Source organism: Macaca nemestrina, chromosome 14, assembly GCF_043159975.1.
Source record: "Macaca nemestrina isolate mMacNem1 chromosome 14, mMacNem.hap1, whole genome shotgun sequence".
NCBI lineage: Eukaryota > Metazoa > Chordata > Mammalia > Primates > Cercopithecidae > Macaca > Macaca nemestrina.
In genome coordinates this window covers 111,719,185-111,741,968 of record NC_092138.1, presented here as the reverse complement: position 1 = coordinate 111,741,968, position 22,784 = coordinate 111,719,185, and the positions used below count along the sequence as shown (strand labels likewise).

Genomic DNA, 22,784 nt, shown 5'->3' with positions numbered 1-22,784 from the left:
AATCTCCACACAGCAGCCAGAGGGAGCTTTAAAAACAGATTAAATCACTTCCCTGCTTCCAACACTTCTAGACTCCTGCCTGTCTCTGACCTCACGCTCGTCCTAACCCACTGCCTTACTCAATATGCTGCAGCCAGACTGTTACCGGTGGAGGGTGCCCAGGTTCTTGGCGTCTTGGACAAAACACACAGACAAAGCAAGGAAAGAATAAAGCAACAAAAGCAGAGATTTATTGAAAACGAAAGTACACTCCACAGGGCGATGAACGACCCAAGCAAAGAAACTCAAGAGGCTCTTTACAGAAGTTTCTAGGGTTTAAATACCTTCTAAAGGTTTCCCATTGGTTATTTGGTGTACACCCTGTGTAAATGAAGGAGCCGCCTGTGATCAGTCTGATTGGTTGTGGAAAGTGACCAATGAGAGGCTGAAGTTACAAGTTATGCCTTTTGCAAATGTCTGATTGGTTGTGGAAAGTGATCAATCAGAGGCTGAAGTGAAGTTACAAAGTTATACTCCTATGCAAATAAAGACTTGGCCCCCGCAGCAGCCTGACTGGTTGTGGGAAGAAGGGACCAATTAGAGGTACTTTCAGTTTTTCATGTGCCACACAGAAAAGCCGAGATTGCAAACGGAGTAGCCTCTGGTCCTTTTGTTACTTTGACATGGAAAGTTGGGGTTTTCCTTTTGATTTACTTCTAGAAAGTCAGTGTGAATCAGCCTTACGTTCCCTGCCTCCAGACCCTATTCTCCTGCCTCAAGACTAGCTGGCTTCCCCTCGGGGCCACAGCACCAAGCTCCTCATCACTCCAGGGCCCTTTACTCTGGTCTCTTTCTGCATAAATTCTCTTCGCCCAGGCTTTTGTGTGACTGGCTCCTTCTCCTCACTCACGTCTTGCTCAAACATCACTTCCTCAGAGAAGACTCCGCTGATCATCTTATCTGGAATAACTCTCCAGTCCTTTTTTTTATCCCTTGATCCTGTTTTACTTCTTGTCACTGATATTTCTTTTTTTCTTTTTCTTTTTTTTGAGATGGAGTCCCACTCTTGTTGCCCAAGCTGGAAGCAATGGCACGATCTCGGCTCACTGCAACCTCTGCCTCTCGGATTGAAGCGATTATCCCGCCTCAGCCTCCTGAGTAGCTGGGATTACAGGCACCCATCACCACGCCCGGTTAATTTTTGCATTTTTCAGAGAAACGGGGTTTCACCATGATGGCCAGGCTTGTTTCGAACTCCTGACCTCAAGTGATCTGCCTGCCTTGGCCTCCCAAAGTGCTGGAATTACAGGTGCCTGGGCTCGAATTTTCTTTTCTTTTCTTTTCTTTTTTTTTTTTTGTTCATTTATTGCGGTCTCCCTCCACTAGAACATGCATGTGCTGAAAACAGGGACTTGATCTGTTCTGTTCTGTTCATCATATATCAATGCTTAGAACCAGGCCTGGCACACAGAGCAGCCATAAAATATTTGTTGAAAAAATACAATATACTTTCAAACTACAGGTTTGTTTGTCTACTCATCGCCTGTTTTCCCACCGGATATGAACCCCACAAATACCCAGACTGTACATTTTGTTCACTGCCTGTTTCCTATGTATGCTTGATATATAGTCGGCCCTTGTATTAAGCATGTCTTTGCTTTTTTTTTTTTTTTTTTTAAGATGGAGTCTCACTCTGTTGCCCAGGCTGGAATGCAATGGTACAGTCTCTGCTCACTGCAACCTCTGCCTCCCAGGTTCAAGTGATTCTTCTGCCTCAGCCTCCCGAGTAGCTGGGATTACAGGTGCCTGCCACCATGCCTGGCTAATTTGTGTCTTTTTAGTAGAGACAGGGTTTCACCATGTTGGCCAGGCTGGTCTTGAACTCCTGACCTCGTGATCTGCCCGCCTTAGGCTCCCAGAGTGCTAGGATTACAGGCGTGAGCCACCACGCCCAGCGCCTTTGCTTTTCTGTACTCGGATGCTTTGAGATCTTGGGGCCTTGCTCTTCCCAGATGGACTGCCCCACCTAGGGTTAACCAGTTCCTGGAGATAGTGAACAACTCACCCAGGAGGTCCCTTGCAAACGCACACCACCCAATCCAGAGCCCACACCCACAAACACCTCCTTTATTAGGCTCTCTTACTCAGGACCAGTATCCAACTGCCCTGATCATCCCAAGGCCAGACACCAGACAACTAGGGAAAGTCCTTATACCCCAGCACCTGCTGCAGTTGTCAAACCAACCAATCCTAAGCCTGCTTACCTTGCCTCACCCATTCCTTCCCATGGAAACCACAATAAAGGGTCTTGCTCATGTTTTCCCCTCCTTCCCTCTGCCTCCTGACCAACCCGGTGCTTTCCTGTGCAACTCTGCACGGCGCACCCTGCCTCTTGTTTCTAGAACAAAGATCTTTCTCCATGACAGTCATTTCCATGTTGGCATACCATGTCAGATTTCAGGACCCTTAAAACAGCTCTCTGCCAGGTGCAGTGGCTCACATCTGTAATCCCAGCACTGTAGGAGGCTGAGGCGGGTGGATCACTTGAGGTCAGGAGTTCAAGACCAGCCTGGCCAACATGGTGAAATCCCATCTCTACTAAAAATACAAAAATTAGCTGGGCGTGGTGGCTCAGGCCGGTAATCCCATCACTTTGGGAGGCTGAGGCTGGTGGATCACTTGAGGTCAGGAGCTTGAGACCAGCCTCACCAACATGGTAAAACCTCATCTCTACTAAAAATACAAAATTAGTCGGGTATGGTGGCAGGCGCCTGTAATCCCAGCTACTTGGGAGGCTGAGGCAGGAGAATTGCTTGAACCCAGGAGGCAGAGGTTGCAGTGAGCCGAGACTGTGCCTGCACCGCAGCCTGGGCAACAAGAGCAAAACTCCGTATTTAAAAAAAAAAAAAGAAGAAGAAGAAGCAGTGAGTTTTGTGCATCCTCCCCTGCCACAGGACAGGATTGTGACTGCTTTGATGGACAGCATATGTCAGAAATGCCTCTATGTGACTTCCAAAGTTAGGTCAGAATAGATGGTCTTGATCTCCTGACCTCGTGATCCGCCCGCCTTGGCCTCTGAAAGTGCTGGGATTACAGGCGTGAGCCCCCGTGCCCAGCAGCTGCGTTTTCTTGTACTTCAAAATGGACATTGATTAAAAGAGCATTGGGGAAAAAGATTGGGGGGTAGTATCCACTTGTGGGTTTATGAGGAGGATTTCTGGAATGCATGTGTTTAAAGCCCTAAGCCCGGCTGGACTCATGCCTGTAATCCCAGCACTTTGGGAGGCCGAGGCGGGTGGATCACATGAGGTCAGGAGTTCAAGACAAGCCTGGTCAACATGGTGAAACCCCATCTCTACTAAAAATACAAAAAATTAGCCAGGCGTGCTGGTGGGCGCCTGTAATCCCAGCTACTCAGGAGGCCGAGGCAGGAGAATCGCCTGAACCCGGAGGTGGAGGTTGCAGTGAGCCATTGAACTCCAGCCTGTGCCACAAGAGCGAAACTGCGTCTCAAAAATAAAAATAAAAATAAAAATAATGCCTCAAGCCCAGGGCTGGCCCACAGAAACTGCCATGGCTGTGTTTGCATGTCTTTGATTAGGGGGACTGAAATCTCAGGAAAGGGGCCTCAGGCCTCTGCTGCAAATGCAAGCAAAGTAAGAGGTTAGGCTTTTCAGCATCATGCCTCCCTCCAGCGTGCAAGCCACAAGTCACATCCTTTCACCCTGGTATCCCAGGCCTTGGCACCCGGGGCAGCACACTTCTGTGGGAACAGATCTGTGGGCAAAGCAGAGGCACCTTGGTCTGCAGTTACAGCCAGCTACCACCAGGTGGGTTCTGGAGCCTGGGATGGGGATCCTGGGATCTGTTAGCTGAGACGTCACAGGACAGAATGACCTATGGAGAACAATTTAGATTTCTGTTCAAGGGCCTCACTGACTCCTCTGAGTATCTGACTCTGGAAGTCCCTACTTCAGGAAGCCAGAGTTATTTCCTGGGAGTCTCAACATGTGAGCAGGACAAGCCACCTGCCACTTCACCCCTTGGCATCCCTCGGGGGACTCAGGACAGATAGACTTTGGTCGAGGGAACAAGAGGCCTGGGTGGGGGCTGCATGGGAGAGGGGAATGCAGGGGCCACCGGAGGCAATGGGAGCCTAATGGTGGAGTGTCAAAGGAGAAGCGAGGTTCCAGTGGGAGGAGAACCAAGGGTGACTTCCCCCACTGGCCTGAGGGAGTGAACCCCAGATGGGGCCTGCAAGTGAACTCATGAGGTGTCCAACCCTGCCTGTGCCCCAATTTCCACGGTGCAGGACAAATCCCTCAAAGTATGGGGGTCTTTGGGAGTACATCCCTGAAGTTCCAAATGGGGCTCGTCTGTGTGTCCAAGTGTGAATTCCCAAGTGTCTGCAGGTGTGCATGTGTGCACATGTGTGTGGGATGAAGATGCAGAGTTGTACCTGTGGGATGCCAGGAAGCCACACATGGAGCGGGTTGGAAGATGGCACCCTCATAGCTGGTGTATGCTGGAGCACAGGTGTGAACTCACACTCCCCTGCACACACCTCCTTCCTGGAGAGGAGAGGGGAGCCTGGCCCTATAGGAACCATGAAACCCTCTGGCTTTAACTAGAGGCCTTCCTGCTTCCTGGTCTTCTTCAAGAGGGTCTGGAAATGGGTGCCCAGAACATTTGGAGAGTCTAGGCATTGGGAGGGCACTTGGTGGCCATCTTGGCCCATTCCCACTGGCTGCTTGAACATCTTCAGCTTGACCATTAAAATGAAAAAAAAAAAAAAAAAAAGTAAATATTTGGGAGAAGTTACAAAGTAAGGCACTGATGTTTGAGCCAGCTGGAAACCACGAGAATCTGCCCAGCCCCTTTCAAGATTTCCAACTGCTTTGCAATGTAACCCATCTCACTGGGATCTGACACCCCACTTGTGACAAAGAAAATTTTCCTGTACACACCAGCAAGTGGAACAACTCTTACCCGCCCCTTTCCAGCTTCTAGACACTTTCTATATTTCCTTCATACAGATAAAAGTGTCCACCCATTCAGATGCTAAATGATAAATGTTCCAAGTAATTTTTATTTTAGAATACAAGAGAGGTACAAATGTATTTACAGTTGTACATATACAATCAAATAATAATATATCACAGTTTTGTAAATATCATTTTAGATAAATATTTACAAGGTTAAAGTGACCATTTTCTGGAAGTAGAACACAGTGTCTTGAAAACTCTATACATTTTATACTTTTCATTAATATTATAGTTTCTTTATTTTACAAAACGCCCCACGGGAATCCTGGTAAATGACTGCAAAGTGTGAGAGGCGACACCAGAGGGCGCGCACGGCCAGAGTTTGAGGAAACGGGCAGGGACCGAGGGAAGTGTGGGCAGACGGGGCGGAACTCCCGGGACTGGGCACAGTTCGGAAGTGCCTCCTGGCCACAGAAGCCACCTTAACCTCCCGGGCAGCAGTTCCAGTCTTGCCCTCCTCTCGCTGGGGTGTGTGTGTTGGAAGGGGTTGGGGGGAACTTTCGCCTTCCAAGGCATGATGTCACAGCTGAAGAGGAGGGGGCATTGGTCCAACTCCCGCATTTTACAGATGGGGAAACTGAGGCCCAGAGAGGTGCAGGGTCTTGCTTGGGGTCCTACAGAGGATTTCCGTTGTGCCTCCACTTTCAACGTGCCTGGTGCACTGCAAAGAGCTCCTTCCTCATCCATCCCCAGGAGCCAGGTTTGGGGGTAAGGGCCCAGAAGATGCAGGTCTCTCCGGGTCTCTTCCGGCTGCCGATGGACCCCGGTAGCCCGCACCTGTCAAGGTTGCGTAAAGACTCCCGACACTTCAGGACACCAGTCCCAGGGGCCAAAAGAGGAGTTGGCGCCCCCACAAGCCCCGCGCCCGGCCGCACCCGGACAAGGAGGTCGCCCTCCCTTCATTCCGAAGCACAGGACTCTCGGTGGCGGAGGTGGGGACTCCCCTTCCTCTGCTGAGGGGTCCTCAGGGCGCTAAATTTCGCTTTCCCGGGACCCACGAGGGGGATGCCGGTCTGGGCGCCCGGTTCTACAACAGGAGGGAGATTCGGGGGCGAGGCCAGGCAGGGGGACTCCCTCCCAGAGGAGGCGGCCGAGTAGCCGCACCATCTGCGTGGCCTGGGTAAGGGACGCCGCCCTCAGCGTCCTCATCTGCGACACGAGCCGAGGCGGGGGTGCCTGGGGTCCGTCTCTGGGGCGCACCCCCAGCGCGCGGGGCTCCGCGGGGGCGCCGGGCCGGGGGTCGGGGCGGGAGGGCGAGTCGCGCTGCGGGGCCTGGTTGCCGAGGGCCCGGGAGCGCGCGGGGCCGGGCGAGGGCGCAGGCGCGCTCACAGCACCATGGCCGGCAGGTGGTGCGCGGCGGCGGCGGCGGCGGCGGCGGCGAGAGCGGGCGCGTGCGCGTGCGGGGCTGGCAGCGCGGGCGAATGTGCCTGCAGCGCGGCGCTGGGCGGCCGGTGGCGCGCGCTCTTCTGGTGGGCGCGCAGGCCGGCCAGCTGCGAGTAGGCACTCTGGCACACCTGGCACTTGTAGGGGCGCTCGCCCGTATGCAGTCGCACATGGTTGCGCAGCGTGGACGACTGGCTGAAGCGGCGGTTGCAGAAGCGACACACGAAGGGCTTGTCCAGCGTGTGGATGCGCATGTGCGAGCGCAAGTTGCTGCGCGAGTTGAAGCCGCGGTGGCAGATGACGCAGCGCATGCGGCCCGCGGGGCCCGCCGCCGAGTCCGCCGGGTGGAAGTCCTCTGGCCGCGGGGCGGGGCGGGAGAAGGGAGACGAGGAAGGGGAGAGAGCAGCCCCGTTAGAACCGGCGCCCCGCGGCCCGGGCCCCCAGCGCCCCCCTCCCGGGGGGGATCCGACCCTGAGGGCGGGTGCTGCTTGGACGGTGGCAGACGGACGGGAGGGACAGCGAAGGGTCCCCCTGCTGGGGGATCCAATAGGAGTTGGACTCACGATCGCGATGCGAGACCTCGGAGACTTAGCGACTCAGCCTAGCTAAACCTCAGCTTTCTCATCTGTAAAATGGAAACCTAGCACTGCCTCTTCGGGTGTACGATTGCAGGGAGAGGATGAGAAAAGACGTCTATGGAAGGTCTCTGCGCTAAGCACCCGACCTGCCTTAGCCAGTGCCTGAGAGATGCCTGGATTGGAGAAGGCCTTCCGTAAAGGGGAGCAACTATGATGACCCCCACCCCCAAACCTTTCATTAACTCATCCCACAAACATTTACTGAGTGCCTACTCTGTACCACGGAACTGCGCCTCGGTTTTCTCCTTCCTGAAATGGAGGTACTACTAGCATCGCCCTCGTAAGCCTGGTAAGGATCAGTGAAAAAAGATTTTTTTTTTTTTTGAGACGGAGTCTCCTTCTGTCGCCAGGCTGGAGTGCAGTGGCGCGATCTCCACTCACTGCAGCCTCCGCCTCCTGGGTTCAAATGACTCTCCTGCCTCAGCTTCCCGAGTAGCTGGGACTACAGGTGTGCGCCACCACGCCCAGCTAATTTTTGTATTTTTAGTAGAGACAGAGTTTCACCATGTTGGCCAGGATGGTCTCAACCTCTTGACCTCGTGATCCGCTCACCTCGGCCTCCCAAAGTACTGGGATTACAGGCGTGAGCCACAGCGCCTGGCCCAAAAAGTTTTTTTTTTTTTTTTTTTTTGAGACAGGGTCTCGCTCTGTCACACAGGCTGGAGTGCAGTGGTGCCATCTCAGCTCACTGCAGCCTCGACCTCCCAGGTTCAAGTGATCCTTCCACCTCAGCCTCCCAGGTAGCTGGGAACACAGGCTCGTGCCAGCACACTTGGCTAATTTTTAAATTTTTTGTAGACATGGGGTCTTGCTATGTTGCCCAGGCTGGTCTGGAACTCCTGGGCTCAATGATCCTCCTGTCTCTGCCTCCCAAAGTGCTGGGATTACAGGCATGAGCCACTATGCCCGGCCTAGAGAAATTAATGTTTGTAAAACATCAGCTGCAGAGCAAGGACTTAATAAACAGTAGCTCACCAGCTCAGGTTCATCCTCCAAAAATAAGGACCACCGACCACAGTACCTCAGGCCTGTGATATCTGCCAAAGGTTTAGCCTAGTTCTTGGCAAGAAATAGTTGTTGAGCAAGTGGTCTCTGCTGTGATGGCCAGCATCCCCACAACACATACACAGGCACAGTCTGTCCTGCCTTCCTTCAACAGGCTTATACGGAGCACCTACTCTGTGCCAGACCCTGCACCAGACATCAGCAACAGGGCAAGGAAATATACGGAAGGGAACTTAGAGATTATCTTGCCTAGGATCTTCCCTTTACAGATGAGGAAACTGAGGCACAGGGCATTTCCAAGATTGCACGGCAGAACTAGAACTCAATCCAGGCTCCTGCTGCCCAGCTCCTTTCTTCTCCTGTCACACCTCATTGCCTCTCTGGTCTCCCCCACATACCCCCCAGACAGTCTATTTTGGCCAGGAAGCCAAATGCCTGGCCCATGTGGCAGCTCCAGGGGCATCAGCCTCCTTGGACCTGTATGTCTTATCTGCTCAATGCTGCCAGACATTGAACTGAGGTTCCCGGAGGTCAGGAACCTCCCTGCCTCTCTCATTCTCTCTCTCCCCTCCCTGGGCTCCCCTCTCCATGGGTCTGTGTCTCAGTGGCCCCATGGAGAACACCTACCATGCTTGTTCTTTTTCTGGTCCTCCTCTAGCCCAGGCACACCAGGGATCCCCAGGAAGGTGTTATGTGAGTTTCCGTACCACACCAGCAGTTCCTGGTCGGGCGGGATCATCTGCAGGGAGGGAGGCAAGAGGAGGTCAGGGAGGCAGCAGCTGGGAGGTTAGAGTTGGGGGTCTCTGAGCACCCCTTCACAGTCAGGAGACCTGGACCCAGTCTCAGCCCTGAGACAGCCACACAGGCCCATTTCCACTGAGCTGTCCCAGCAAGCTGCATAGACACGGAAGACCCTGGGGTGTCAAACCCCTCTGTCCCTCTCTCCCTGCCCAGGCCATCTCTGTCCATGCTTTGGCCACAGGAGAGCTTCCAAGCTGACAGCACCAGAATGGACAGCAAGCGGAAGTAACGGAAGATGGAAAATTAGAAATCTTTTCAATTCTTACGCAGGAGAACTGGAGTCAGCCAGCCCCCGGGGCTGCAGGGCTGAGCCGGATGTTTCCAAGAATTGTGGGCTGTGGGGCACCCTAGGGTACTTGGCTACACCCTGCGGGGATAATGTTCTGGAAACATCTCTCATCCAAAGCTTCCATAGACACCCCACATCACAGGTACTTCCCGACCAAGCACAGGGCTCTGAGTGTCTCCGTGCACATGGCAGATGCTAAAAAAGAAGCATTCGGATGGATGAACACCTTCACCCCAAGAAACGTTGGGGTACACTGTCTTACACAGAGTCCAGTTCACCACGTCCTAGGTCAATGACAGCGAACCCCACAAGTGATTTGGGGGCTCTGCTGCTCTCGGGGAGGACCTGCCTCAGGCTCATGGCAAAGGATGTTGGTCAGAGGATTTTGCAGTGATGATCCAGGGAGGCGTAAGGGGCCTGCTCCCGGGGTGGCACTGGCCATAAATACCACATGCTCCAGGACAACCCAAGGGGCCTGCCAGACCTCTCATGGAAGCCAGTTACCCCTCCCAAGTGGGGAAGCTCCAGGCCCTAGCCAGGCAGGGCGTATGAGAGAAGGGACAGCCTATCACTGTCCCGAGGCATGGACCCCAGAAGTGCTGGCCTTGGCACCTGCCCCTGGGGGCCACTATCTGATGTGCCCAGAGAAACCCAGACACCCCCCTGGCAACAGCTGGTTTGTTTTCCTGGAGGGTTCTTTATTAGTTGAAGCACAAAAGATCAGTGGGGTTCCATCTAGAGGTGTCTGAAACCAGGCCAGGATCCCGCATTGGCTTCTGTGTCTGTTTGGTTCAGCCTGCAGAGCCCACACTCAGAACTCTGGCGTTCACTACGTCTTCCTTCCTCTGGTCAGAGCCTGGAAGACCCTCAGACCATTGCAACAAGCTCTGCTCACCCTTGAAAAGAAGGGAACATGGAGGTCGGGCCTGGTCGCTCATGCCTGTAATCCTAGCACTTTGGGAGGCCGAAGCAGGTGGATTACTTGAGGCCAGGAGTTTGAGACTAGCCTGGGCAACATAGTAAAACCCTGTCTCTACAAAAAAATAGAAAAATTAGCTAGGCGTGGTGGCGCATGCCTATAGTCCCAGCTACCTGGGAGGCTGAAGCAGAACTGCTTGAACCCAGGAGGCAGAGGTTGCAGTAAGCTGAGATTACACCACTACATGCCAGCCTGGGTGACCACTCCAGCCTGGGTGACAGAGCAAGAGCCTGTCTCAAGAATAAAAAAAAGAAGAAGAAGGGGAGGTCGAAAGAGAAGGGGTGCAAACAGGAGGATGTGAGGGGGCTTAGGCGACAGCCATCCTCCTGAGACTCAGCCTAGAGTCACCACATCCATTTCCTCATGCCCCCATGGTTCACGGGGCATCATGGCGAGCCTTAGGATCGGTAAGTGATGAGAAGCCAACGTGGAAACACCAAGTGCAGTCCCAGAAGCCACAGAAGGTTAGATGGTGCCTCCCAGAAAGTGGACAGATTACAGTCTGGCACCACAGCAAGAGTCCTGGTGACCTCTCTGCTCATTCATAGTCATGGCCACTGTCCAGGAGGCCAGCAGGTCAGAGGTGGAGGCCCCTGCTGGAAAGGGGCAGAGAAGAAAGAGGTTCTGATTTGGGGTTTTTTTTTTTTTTTCGTTTTTTAACACTTTTAAAAATTCTACTTTTTTTCCAGACCTCACCGGGATAGAAGGAAGAGGTTTTGTGAATCTCCCAGAAAAGTGGATGATGGCATTGAAATATTTAACATAAATTAATTGTGAAGGAAATCTGTCTACGAGATAGTGCAGATGAGCCCTCTGTCATCGGGTCCCTGTGTGACCTTAGGCAAGTCACTTTGCCTTTCTGTGCTCCTCAAATGAGGGGGTCAGGGAACATGGTCCCTGAGTTCCCCCCAACTCTTAAGACTGGTTGTAAGTCACCTCCAACATTGTCCCAACCCTTGGCTTCCAGTCTTGGATGAAACCAGACACGTTGATGTCATGGTTCTTCCAAAGCAATCAGCACCCTCCCCCGGACGGCTGAAGACGCCCCACAGAGGGTTCCTGCCCAGTCTGGAGTCAGACATATTGGGGTCCACTAGGCTCCCCATCTGCTGAGCAAGTGACCTTGGGCAAGTTGCCTTACCTCATGGGGCCTGTTTCCTCACATTGCCATGGCCTCACTGAGTGGTTTTTGGGGTGCAGCGGAGCCATATGCATAAAGCTCTTTGCATAATCGAGACATGGAAGCACCAGTGATTGTTTTCCTGGAGCCCACCAACCTCTCAGAGAAGCTGGCAGCGGTTTCTGGCACGTCCAGCTCTCCGCAGGAGTGCTCGCTGAGCCAGCAGAGTTGCAGAGGCCGCTGGTTCGGTGGAAGCCCAGGGTGACCAGGGTTCTGCCGTCAGTGTCCAGCAAGAACACAGCCTGGGCCTGAATGCTCCAAGGACACCAGCCCCATGCAGGTACCCCCACTTCCCAGCCCCATCTCCCCTAGAAGAGAAGTCAACTCCTCCAGGACAGATGTGGGATGAGATGGTAGGCTCAGCGAGCCCCCAGTGGAACTCCACCTCCAGGCTGCAGGCCTGGGGATCATCAAATTACTAAGCCAACATCAGCCTTTTAGTTTTAATTGAAACAACTACTATTAAATATAAAATAAATACAATAACAGTCGGCTGGGTGCAGTGGCTTATGCCTGTAACCCCAGCACTTTGGGAGGCTGAGGCGGGCAGATCACTTGAGGTCAGGAGTTTGAGACCAGCCTGGCCAACATGGCGAAACGCCTTCTCTACTAAAAATACAAAAATTAGCCGGGCATGGTGTGTGCGCCTGTAATCGCAGCTGCTCAGGAGGCTGAGGCAGGAGAATCGCCTGAACTCGGGAGGCAAAGGTTGCAGTGAGCTGAGATCGCGCCACTCTACTCCAGTCCAGCCAACAGAGTGGAACTCCATCTCAAAAAATAAATAAATAAAATAAATAAGAACTCTGATGGCAACAATTGCAGCATAAGGGTGAGTCATTTATTTACTAAGAATGCTTTTAATGTACTAAAATTAATTTTACTAATGAATTTAAAACTTAAAACAGCGATGCAGACATGTGGACCAAATTGTATAAACATACAACGTGGTATAAAATGAGAAGTCATTCTCTGCCACTCTGGATGCCAGCCACTGTCACTGGTTTGCTGCTTGTCTTTCCCAAGACAAGATGGGTTTGCCATTTTGAGACTATTTTAAAATGCTGACTTAAGGTTCATGGAGAGTAGCATGATGCCATCTACATCATGCCTCTGGCTTTTTAAAAAATAATGAGCACATATTACTTCTGTACACACACACACACACATTATTTTTTAAAAGCAAGAGAAAATCAATTAAGAAGAGCCTACAGGTTGGGTGCAGTGGCTCTCACCCGTAATCCCAGCATTTTGAGAGGCCGAGGTGGGTGGATCACTTGAGGCCAGGGGTTCAAGATCAGTCTGGCCAACATGGTGAAACCCTGTTTCTACTAAAAATACAAAAATGGGGCCGGGCACAGTGACTCACACCTGTAATCCCAGCACTTTGGGAGGCTGAAGCGGGTGGATAACGAGGTCAGGAGTTTGAGATCAGCCTGGCTAACATAGTGAAACCCTGTCTCTACTAAAAATACAAAAATTATCTGCGTGTGGTGGCCTGCAACTGTAGTCTCGGCTACTCAGGAGGCTGAGGCAGGAGAATCTCTTGAACCCAGGAGGCGGAGGTTGCAGTGAGCCGAGATGGCACCATTGCACTTCAGCCTGGGAGACAGAGCAAGACTCTGTCTCAAAAAAAAAAAAAAAAAGAAAGGAAGAAAGAAAGAAAGAAAAGAAAAAGAAAAAAATAATAATGGCCAGACTTGGTAGCTCACGCCTGTAATCCCAGCACTTTGGGAGGCCGAGGTCGGCGAATCACCTGAGGTCGGGAGTTGGAGACCAGCCTGACCAACATGGAGAAACCCTGTGTCTACTTAAAATACAAAATTAGCCGGGAGTGGTGGTGCATGCCTGTAATCCCAGCTACTCAGGAGGCTGAAGCAGGAGAATCGCTTGAATCCAGGAGGTGGAGGTTGTGGTGAGCCAAGATGGCACCACTGCACTCCAGCCTGGGCAACGAGAGCGAAACTCCATCTCAAAAAACAAAAAATTTAGCCGGGAGTGGTGGCATGTGCCTGTACTCCCATCTATCCAGGTGGCTGAGGCACGAGAATTGTTTAATCACCTGAACCCAGGAGGTGGAGGTTGTAGTGAGCTCAGCACTCCGGCCTCAGGGACAGAGCAAGATTGTCTTCAAAAGAAAAAAAAAAAAAAAAAGAGCCTGCTGGAATTGAGAATGACACATATTTCCAGACAGCTAGAAGCCAGCAACCCCACCTGCCCAGAGGCTGGGAACTGGGAGTCTCTCTCAGCCCTTCTGTGCCCAGTGCCCAGGCCTCTGGTGTCTGCCTGCACCCAGGCATCTGCCATCAACAAACTTCTACTATCAAACCCAGAAAACCCAGGAACCTGTAGCTTCTTCCCTGGAACCCTGGGATCACTGTGCAGAGGCTCCTGGGGTCCCACCCGCTGACTGCCTGGATACAAAGAACAGCCACCATGCCCTTTAGGTGCCCTCGGCAGCACTCTCTACTGCTGAGACTCAGGCCTGGCCTGGCAGGCCGGGGCTCTCTGCTGGGGCTCGGAGAAGCAGGATCAGTTGGTCATTCACTTTTTAGGGGAGCAGGAAAAGGCTCAGAACACAAAACAAACAAAGCAATTCCCAAAGGAACTGAGTCCTGTACCACAAAACCCATATCAGCAGAACTCTGGAATACCAGTGCCTGGGTCTCTTTCGACAAATGGACATGCCCTCTCAACGTGCTTCTCTGAGCCCTATCAGCCCAGAAGGTCTGTCCTGCCCCACTTTCTCAATTTTTATTATAAATTGGAAATGAGAGAATTTGGGGTTTGTTTTCCTGCTGTAAATTCATATCCTGACACTGAACATGCTCCCAGGAGACTGCAAATACCCTCCCCTTCTCCACAGGCTCTGAAGCCCTAGTGTAAAAGGATCTCAATGTCATCTGGACAAACATCAATTTCCATTGTACCACAGATGTCCTGACACACCAATTAATAGAGTTCCAGCAAATAGATATTGGCCAGGGAGGCCACACGTTATGGTGACTCAGCGCTCCAGCTCTGGGCTCAGATGGGCCTGGGTTCCCATCGCAGCTCAGCAACTTCCCGTAATCTCCCTAAAATTTCAGTTTCACTGTGATAAAAATGAGGATAGTAACAGAGAGCAGCACTCTGAGGGCTTAGCAGATTCTATTTTTTTAAAAAGTTGTTGGCCAGATGCAGTGGTTCACACCTATAATCCCAGCACTTTGGGAGGCCGAGGTGGGCAGATCACCTGAGGTCAGGAGTCCGAGACCAGCCTGGCCAACATGGTGAAATCTACTAAAAATACAAAAATTAGGCGGGGCGCGGTGGCTCAAGCCTGTAATCCCAGCACTTTGGGAGGCCAAGACGGGCGGATCACAAGGTCAGGAAATCGAGACCATCTTGGTTAACCCGGTAAAACCCCGTCTCTACTAAAAAATACAAAAAACTAGCCGGGCGAGGTGGCGGGCACCTGTAGTCCCAGCTACTCGGGAGGCTGAGGCAGGAGAATGGTGTAAACCCGGGAGGCGGAGCTTGCAGTGATCTGAGATCCGGCCACTGCACTCCAGCCTGGGCGACAGAGCCAGACTGTGTCTCAAAAAAAAAAATACAAATACAAATACAAAAATTAGCCAGGCATGGTGACGCATGCCTGTAATCTCAGCTGCTTGGGAGGCAGGAGAATTGCTTGAACCTGGGAGGTGGAGATTGCAGTGAGCCAAGATTGCACCACTGCACTCCAGCCTGGACGACAGAGTAAGACTCCATCTCAAAAAAAAAAAAAAAAAAAAAAAATTAAAAAGTTGCTAAGACCCTTTTAATCCTTCAACATTTAGTGGCCATTTGCTATGTGCTAGGTACTTTCTAGAACTGTCATTTTAGGCACCTGAAATTATAGTAAATTCTGTGACTGGAGTAAGCCGGGAGGTTCCCCAGGGGTCACATCAGTGGATCCAACCAGATGCATGCCCTGCTTGGGTGCCTCCACTGACTGCCTGAGCTCTAAAACCCTATTGCCTTCGTTTCTGTTGAGAAGGCTGTTATTCTGTACTTATGGAAAGTTTTAGAGCAGCAATAGCATATTCTGCTTATTGAATAAAGATGTTTCTTACTATTTTTGGCAAGTAATGGGTTACTGTTATGAAATATGAGCGGCAGTTCTGAGTGGCAGAAAGTTTAAGAAAACATCACAGCAGAGGTCCTTCTCCTTGGCTAACTCACCCACACACACAGAATAAACAGCCGATTGATTCCCAAGTTGTCCAGGGAGAGGCCTGGGGAACAGCAGCATCTTCTCATCTAGCCCACAGGGGCTGCGTGAGCTCTGGGCCTCGGCCTCATCTCGAGGGTGGCCACATACACCCAGACACATAATTTATCTGGTAAGTGGAATCTGACATTGTGACAAAATGATTTGAGAAACCTGCCACCACAAAAAGTATATCCAACTTTAAAAGTAAAATGGGTAGCATTTTGCTTCCTTGTCATTCATGCAAACAGTCCCTTCTTAGAAGTCTTGCTAACTCTGTAAAAGCATTGACAGCCAAACTGGTGGATCTGTCTGTATCACATATGTTATCACATATCTATACCTATATCATGTGTGTGTGTGTGTGTGTGTGTCCTGATCCTCTTTTTTTGGTTGTTGTTGTTGAGACAGAGTCTCGCTTTGTCACCCAGGCTGGAGTGCGATGCTGCTGATAGCTCACTACAACCTCCGCCTCCTGGGTTCAAGCAATTCTCCTGCCCCAGCTCCGGAGTAGCTGGGATTATAGGCACCTGCCACCACGCCCGGCTAGTTTTTGTGTTTTTAGTAGAGATGGGGTTTCACCATGTTGGCCAGGCTGATCTTACACTCCTGACCTCAGGTGATTTGTCCACCTCATCCTCTGAAAATGCTGCGATTACAGGCTTGAGCCACTATGCTCTGCCTGATCCTCTTTTTTCAATTTAAATTCCTGATCGAATGTAGATGACCATTTTTCTTAATCCTATAAACTCGGTTGCTTCCCTGAAGATATTCTTCAGCCTCCTTGCCCTCGGACTGAATTTCTGTCTGAATGTCTATTCATGTTTTCTGACTTTGTTTGGCTTCTAGCCAGTGTGACCTGCACAGCGAGATGAGACTCCGGCCCCCACATCTGCCTCAGCCTGAAGCCCTCTTGCCAAAATGATGTAGGCATTTCTGGTCTGTCTCTTGTGTTCACATGTGTGGGCATGTGTGTGCGTATGGGGTTGGTGAGGGGATGGGTGGGAGCCCTCCATCACATCTATATCAGGATGGCTGGGAAGGAGGGTATGAAGGTGAAGATGTGTGTGACAGGGTGGTGGGGTGAGGATCTGGGAGGGTGCATTCTGTTAGATGTGGGATTCAGCAGCACTGGAAGCAAATTTTAGGATGCGGTGGCCCAGCCAGATGGGCCACCTCTGTCCTGGGCCTGCGCTGCTTTCAGTCGTCTCTGCACCCTGCCCCACGGCCGTCTTACCTCACTTGAAACCCAATCCAGGAACCGCTCAGCTTTTTTTTTATCCTCCACCTCCTGCTCCTCCAAGCACCACCCCTCAGCTGGGACCCAGGGGCTAGTCCCCCTGCTGTCACCTCTGGGAGAGTCCCTAGGGCCTTGTTATTCAGGAACAACCAAAGGAACCCATCCCAGAAACTACTAGGCCCTGGCACCCCCAGGGGTCTTAGAAAGAGCTTCAGGGTCTGAGTCCTGGGGAGAAAATGGAACATGGACTAAAGGTCAGTCACTCTCTGCTCCTACAGAACACCGGAAAATCTCCATCAAGCCCCAGCCCCACCCCAAGGGGAGCAGAGAAGTGTGGTGGGAAGCGCCTGACTGCCTCTGCACAAAACTTGCTATCAGTCTACCCCCAGCAGCTGGTGGGTAGGTGGGCACCTTCCCTCTACTCCTGGGCCAGATTTCCTGCCAAAGGACACTGTCCATGGAGGGTCCCAGTGTGGGCCTGCCCGGGTGACCACCTCTCTACTTGGTTTGCACTCTCCGCCACTGCCCAGACACCTGGATCTTTTCTGCCTCTGCCCAAGCACTGCCTTACCAGGAAGCCCTCCTCTTTCCATTCCCCTCTGAACCTTCCTGGCTCGGCCTCATCCCTGCCACACCACAGGAAGTGATATTTATCTGCTGTCTTTTTTTTTTTTTTTTTTTTGAGATGGAGTCTCATTGTGTCGCCCAGGCTGGAGTGCAGTGGCGTGATCTCGGCTCACTGCAACCTCTGCCTTCCTGGTGCAAGCAATTCTCATGCCTTAGCCTCCTCAGTAGCTGAGATTACAGGCGCCTGCCACCACACCCTGCTAATTTTTGTATTTTTATTAGAGATGAGGTCTGACCATGTTGGCCAGGCTGGTCTTGAACTCCTGACCTCAGGTAATTCACTCACCTCGGCCTCCCAAAGTGCTGGGATTACAGGCATAAGCCACCGTGTTCAGCCTGTTTCCTGGCCCTGTCTGTCTCCTCTGAGAAGGCTCAGGAAGCGCAGCTGTTAGTGCTAACAGTCTCCCCAGATGGCCTGCAAAACCCCCAAGTCTGCTGCCACCAAGGGAGATCTGGTTTTCTGGTCCGTAAACTGTAAATAATCACAGAGTCCTCCTCCTGGGGCCGCGTGGGGATTAAATACCGTACCGCATATCCAGCATCTGGGAGAAGCCTGACACACGGGAAGCCATCGCTGAGACTGGAGTCATGAGCCGTAAGCCACTGGTGCCCACGCATGCAGAATGAGGGCCATCAGACCGCTAAATGGCTGCAGACACACCCCCTCTCTCCCACCCCAACTCGTTCCCTGGGCTGCCTCTCCCCATCTTGCTTCTCTGTGTCTCTGTGACCCCTGAACATCGGGACACCCTCAGCCAACATCCGGGGACCTCACTATTGGGATGCTCGTGACATTCCCAATGGCATCAAGTTGAGAACCCTATCCTTTCTGATCTCCAGCAGAAAGCTTCCCATGGAGGTCACACACCTGGAGAGCGGGGTGTCTGGAGACCACCTGTCTGCTGTAGCCCCATGGCCTGAGCAAAGCCAGCGAGGCCAGTGTCAGCTCCCCCTCTGTCCACTGTGGTTCCTGGACATCGCTGCCCTGCACACCTCCCCACACCGGGTTTACCAGCTGGTCCCTACACAACAGTGCACACGCACACACCTCAATGGCCTTGTAGAAGATGCTGGTGCCGATCTGGACCACCTCTAGGTTCTGCTCCTGCTCATTACGTGCACACTTGATGTAGGTCATCCAGCTCCGGTGGTCCTCCTGGCTGGCATCTATGAAGTAGCGCACCGTGCCATCCTCATTGAACACCTGGGCACAGATGGATCGAGGACCAGGTAAGGCAGGGCTATGTCATGTGTACAATCTTCCAGGCACTTCCACACATACACTCTCCATCCTCACAACAGCCCCAGGAAGTGGATAAAGCTTCATTTTCCCACTGAGGAAAGGAAGGCTGGAGAGGTTCAGGGACTTGCTTGAGGCTACCCTGTTGGAAGTGGCCCACAGGGGGTCAGTCTCCAGGGCCCTATGGGCTGACCATGATATACACTCCTGTTGCCACGTCCTCCCTACCCCCAGAAGAAAACGGTCTCCAAGGATCACTGCTCAGACAAAGTGGCCCTGAGCTATTTCAAGGGATGCAGAGGTGCTCCCCATGGCACTGGGAACATCAGCCAGGACCTCAGAGAGGGAGGATCCTGGAGCCCAGGGAGGAAGGCTGGCTCGCTGTGGCACTCCAGTTTGGCCTAAACCCCTTCACACAAGCTGCCAAGGCCACTCGGAGGTCATACTGGACCCCAACTTCCTGACCCAGCAACTGGAGAATGTGGTTAGTGGCCCAGCCCTCCAGAGGAGGGAGAAGATGAGGTCAAGAGAGGCCTCTGGGCCATCCCCTAGTTCTATAAAGTTGGGCTTCTCCAGGGTCCACCAGGAGGGGCCTGGAGTGGGGGAGCGGGTGAGGGAATGGGATTAGGAAGGGTGTGCACCAGTCTGGCACACTGGTTTCCCATTCTGCAAGGTTAGGAGGAAGCACAGGGGTGGCCCTCCCTGGCACTGTCACTGTCATGGGTGGAAAGGCCTAGGATGGAAGCCTCTTGGAGCTTCCATTTTCCTCGGTAAAAAGGGAACAGTAAGGCATGGGCTGCTGAGGTCATCTGTGACTGCAGGCTGGGGACACAGAAGCTGACTCAGTGCCAGCTCAGCCACGGTCATCGCGAATGTCATTCTGCCTTCACCAGGCATTCTCCTTTCCAGCCCCACCTCACCCCTAGCCCAGGACTGGCCTTGAGGGGCTTCCCAGGCTGCTTCTGGGGCCAGGGAAAGAATGCAAGTAGCTGGTAGGTAGCCTGGAGGGAGGGCACATGGGGACCCTGGGCAAGCCACCTGACTGCTTTGGGTCTCAGTGCCCTCATCTGCCAAGTGGAGCCAACGACAGTCCTGCTCTGCCGGGGTGTCCCGAGGAAGGAGGGTCGGATTTTCCGTGCCTTCTCGGCACGGGTTGGGAGGCGCCTAGAGGTGGGGTGAGCTCCAGGCTGGGGCGGCTTAGAGTCTGGGCTCAGGGGGTGTCCAGGCGGGGAGTGTCCGCTGCTCCCTGCCTGGTGGAAGCGGCGACCACCGGACACCGCAGTCCCACCCGCGGCCAGCGCCCCTCGCCGATCCCTGCGCCCCTCTGCCCCAGCCCGCGCGCACTTACCTCCCACATGAGATTGTTGTTCTTGCAGATGTCCACGTGCTCCGGGGCGATCACGCGGCCGGTGAAGGGGCCCATCTCGGTGCCCGCCTTGATCCACGTCTTGGAGAAGATGCCGAGGCCCTCGCCAGGGATGGAGCTCTGAGCGATGATCACCTCCGCCGGCAGCACCAGGCTGGACAGCTTCTGTACTTCTGTGGCGGCAGGGCCAGGAAAACCGGTCAGAGCCCGAGGCAGCTGAGGACCGGCCCTTCCTTCCCCGCCGGGACCCCGGCTTCGGTCCTGCCCAGACCGGCCAAACCCAAGTCGGCCCCAAATCCAGAGAAGCCACCCGGGTGTTGGGGGCAGTCGGATGTGCAGAGGCTCAAGCACCTCTCCTCTGTTTGCAACCTGGGGACCCTCCGTGCCCTGGAAAGCGAGTGGTGCGTTGGGGATCGTTTTTAGAAGCGGGTTTTTAGTCTCTCCGCGAATTCTCAAAGCATTCACAACTTCTTCCGCTCTCTGCCCTGGATAAGTTTAAGAATTAATGAGCCAACGGCACCGAGCGGTTTTATGCACGGGAGAACTGAGGCCAGGTCCTGCAAGGAGGTGAAGGCCAACCGGAGACTCTTTTGCCTAGTCGGGTTCCGGGAGCCCACTGTACGTCCAGGCTCCGGGCACTGGCAGAGGACCCAGTGATCAGCGCTGGGGACAGACCTCGGGCTGGCAGGTGTTGGAGGTGCCAAATAAGCACCGGCAGCAGCTGGCCAGGCTCCGCGCTCGCTGTGTGACCTCGGGCGCGCCCGAGTCCCTTTCTGTTCCCAGGCCATGGGGTGCCAGGGAGGGCGGCGCCCGGGCTCAGGCAAGCCCCGATGTCTTCTCTCTGGGCGGGGAGGAGCCGCGGTGGCCCCCAGCTCCCCGAGGGTTCTCCTGTCGGGCCTCTGCGGCCGGGCTGGGAGCGGCGAGGCGTACAGAGGCGGCCTCCATGTCTTACAAGGTTCCCCTCTAAGCTACCTGGGAAAATACCCGGCGAGCGGGCCGGCTGAAAGGGGGGGTTAAACGGTGTCCATTGCGGCGCGGCCGGCAATTTGTCACGCTGTTAAAGTGATCGCATTCATTCGGTTCCATTCGAAAGAAATTGCTAATTCTAAATTCATTAGCCCTGGAAGAATGCTGTAGCAGTAAATTGTAGCTCAATGCGGAGGGGACTTGTTTAAAAGGGGCCGAGGAATTCCCCTTACAAAAAGGGGGGATTAGATGGTTGACATAGCGTGAATGGAAGTGGAATTAGTCTTCACGGTAAATTAAGAGAGGAACAGAAATCGTAAAGGGGGAAAAGAGGGCGACGCGCAGAGATGCCAGAGCCAGGGAAAGATATTGTTTGCGGGTTGATGAATGAGGAATAAGAACTTGAGACATCTTAAAGAAAAGAAACTTTTCTCGCTCTCTTTCTCTCCCCCGCTCTCCCCGCGGCTTTTTCTCCCCGCCCGCCCTCCCTCAACCCCCTCCCCGGGCCCGGCTGCCTTTTAAAGTTCTTGGTTTAAGTGGGAACTTTCGCGGGTCAAGCCCAAGTTAACTAAATGAATTTAAAACCCCTTCTTTTTGAGTCAACTGCTATTACACGCCTAGTAAGGCTTTAAATGCCAGGAACCCGCCAGCTCAAGCGCGGGAGGGGAAAGGAGGGGCCGGCGGGGGCGACGGAGCCGAGTGACGGGGTCGCCGGGATCGGTCCTTGAGCCGTGTGGACTGTGGGGCTGCCCCGCGCTCCACCTCGGCTTGGTGGCTCGCGTCCTTGTTTGGCCCATGGGGAAACTGAGGTGCACGGAGCGCCGGGAGCGCCCAGGTTGGCGCAAGCAGCAGAGAGGCCGGGTATCCCAGCCGCGTCTCGCGCATCGCCAGGACGGGAATGGGGGTCGCCGGGAGGAGGGATTGCGCCAGGCCCCGACGGCTTGACTCACCGCCGGAGAAGGACTGCGCCAGCACCTCGGCGGTGAAGGCCGTCTTGGGGCTGGCGTGGTGGCTCTTGTCCTCGAAGAGCTGCTCCCCGAGCACGTTGCGCCAGCGGCCGTACAGGAAGCTGTGCAGGATGTCGGAGGTGATGACCTCGGCCAGCGCCAGTCCCGGCGCCTTTAGCCCGGTCTTGAGCACCAGGGCCTCAGCCGGGAGCACGGAGCCCATCATGGGCGGCCCGGAGCTCCCCGGCGCCGGGGGACGGCCGGGCCGACGGGGGAGGTGGGCGGGCGAGAGGGGAGCCCAAGGGGCGAGAGGAGAGGGCTGCGATGGAGAAGGAACCAGAGCAGGGGGAGGACGGAGAGGAGGAGGACGCAGGAGGGAGCGGGAGGTGAGGGGGCGACTGGGAGGAAAGTGAACGAGGGGGAGAGAGGAAGAGAGATGGTGAAATCTGCGGAGATGGCAAAGGAGGCGCGGAGGGTGGAGAGACGCGGGTGGAGGCGGAGGCGGGTGCGGGGGGTGCGGGGTGGGAGAGAGGCGGGTGGTTGCAGGGAAGCGGCAGCAAGGGGCTCTCAGACGCGCGCTAGCCTCTCGCACACTCGGCCGGGGCCGTCTTCCCCTTGGCAAAATCTCAGCGCCTTTATAGGAGCCGCAGTGACCCTCCTAATTGGTTATTAATGACCCCCTGACGTCGGAGGACAGACTTGTTGTACCCGGCTGGGCTTGAGGAGCCTTCGTCGAGAGAGCGCGAGGGGCGGGGGCGCGCGGACCGCTCTGAACAGTCCCCCTCCACTCCTCCCTCCCCTTCCTGGTCCTTCCTTCCCCCTCCTGTTTTTTCTTCTCTCCCCGTGGGAAGCGCCAGGCAGGGAGGGA

At 53.9% G+C, this 22,784-nt stretch overlaps 1 protein-coding gene across 1 annotated transcript; it reads right to left on the bottom strand.

The window, feature by feature from the left end:
• Positions 1-5,052: 5,052 nt before the first annotated feature.
• On the bottom strand, positions 5,053-22,142 carry LOC105464036 (PR/SET domain 12). The gene is made up of 5 exons (XM_011711659.3): positions 21,920-22,142; positions 19,986-20,176; positions 18,446-18,601; positions 8,678-8,789; positions 5,053-6,762 (listed from the first exon to the last, which is right to left on the bottom strand). The coding sequence occupies exons 1-5, from the start codon at positions 22,140-22,142 to the stop codon at positions 6,350-6,352; spliced, it is 1,095 nt and encodes a 364-aa protein (XP_011709961.2). The 3' UTR covers positions 5,053-6,349.
• Between the last annotated feature and the right edge of the window lie 642 nt (positions 22,143-22,784).

Excerpts from the sequence above, each read along its gene's own strand:
- LOC105464036 (XM_011711659.3), bottom strand. The coding sequence starts at position 22,142 with ATGATGGGCTCCGTGCTCCCGGCTGAGGCCCTGGTGCTCAAGACCGGG. Across the intron at positions 18,602-19,985 it reads ACAACAATCTCATGTGGGAG|GTGTTCAATGAGGATGGCAC; the intron begins GTAAGTGCGCGC and ends ATCTGTGCCCAG. Across the intron at positions 8,790-18,445 it reads TCTTCTACAAGGCCATTGAG|ATGATCCCGCCCGACCAGGA; the intron begins GTGTGTGCGTGT and ends CCCTCCCTGCAG.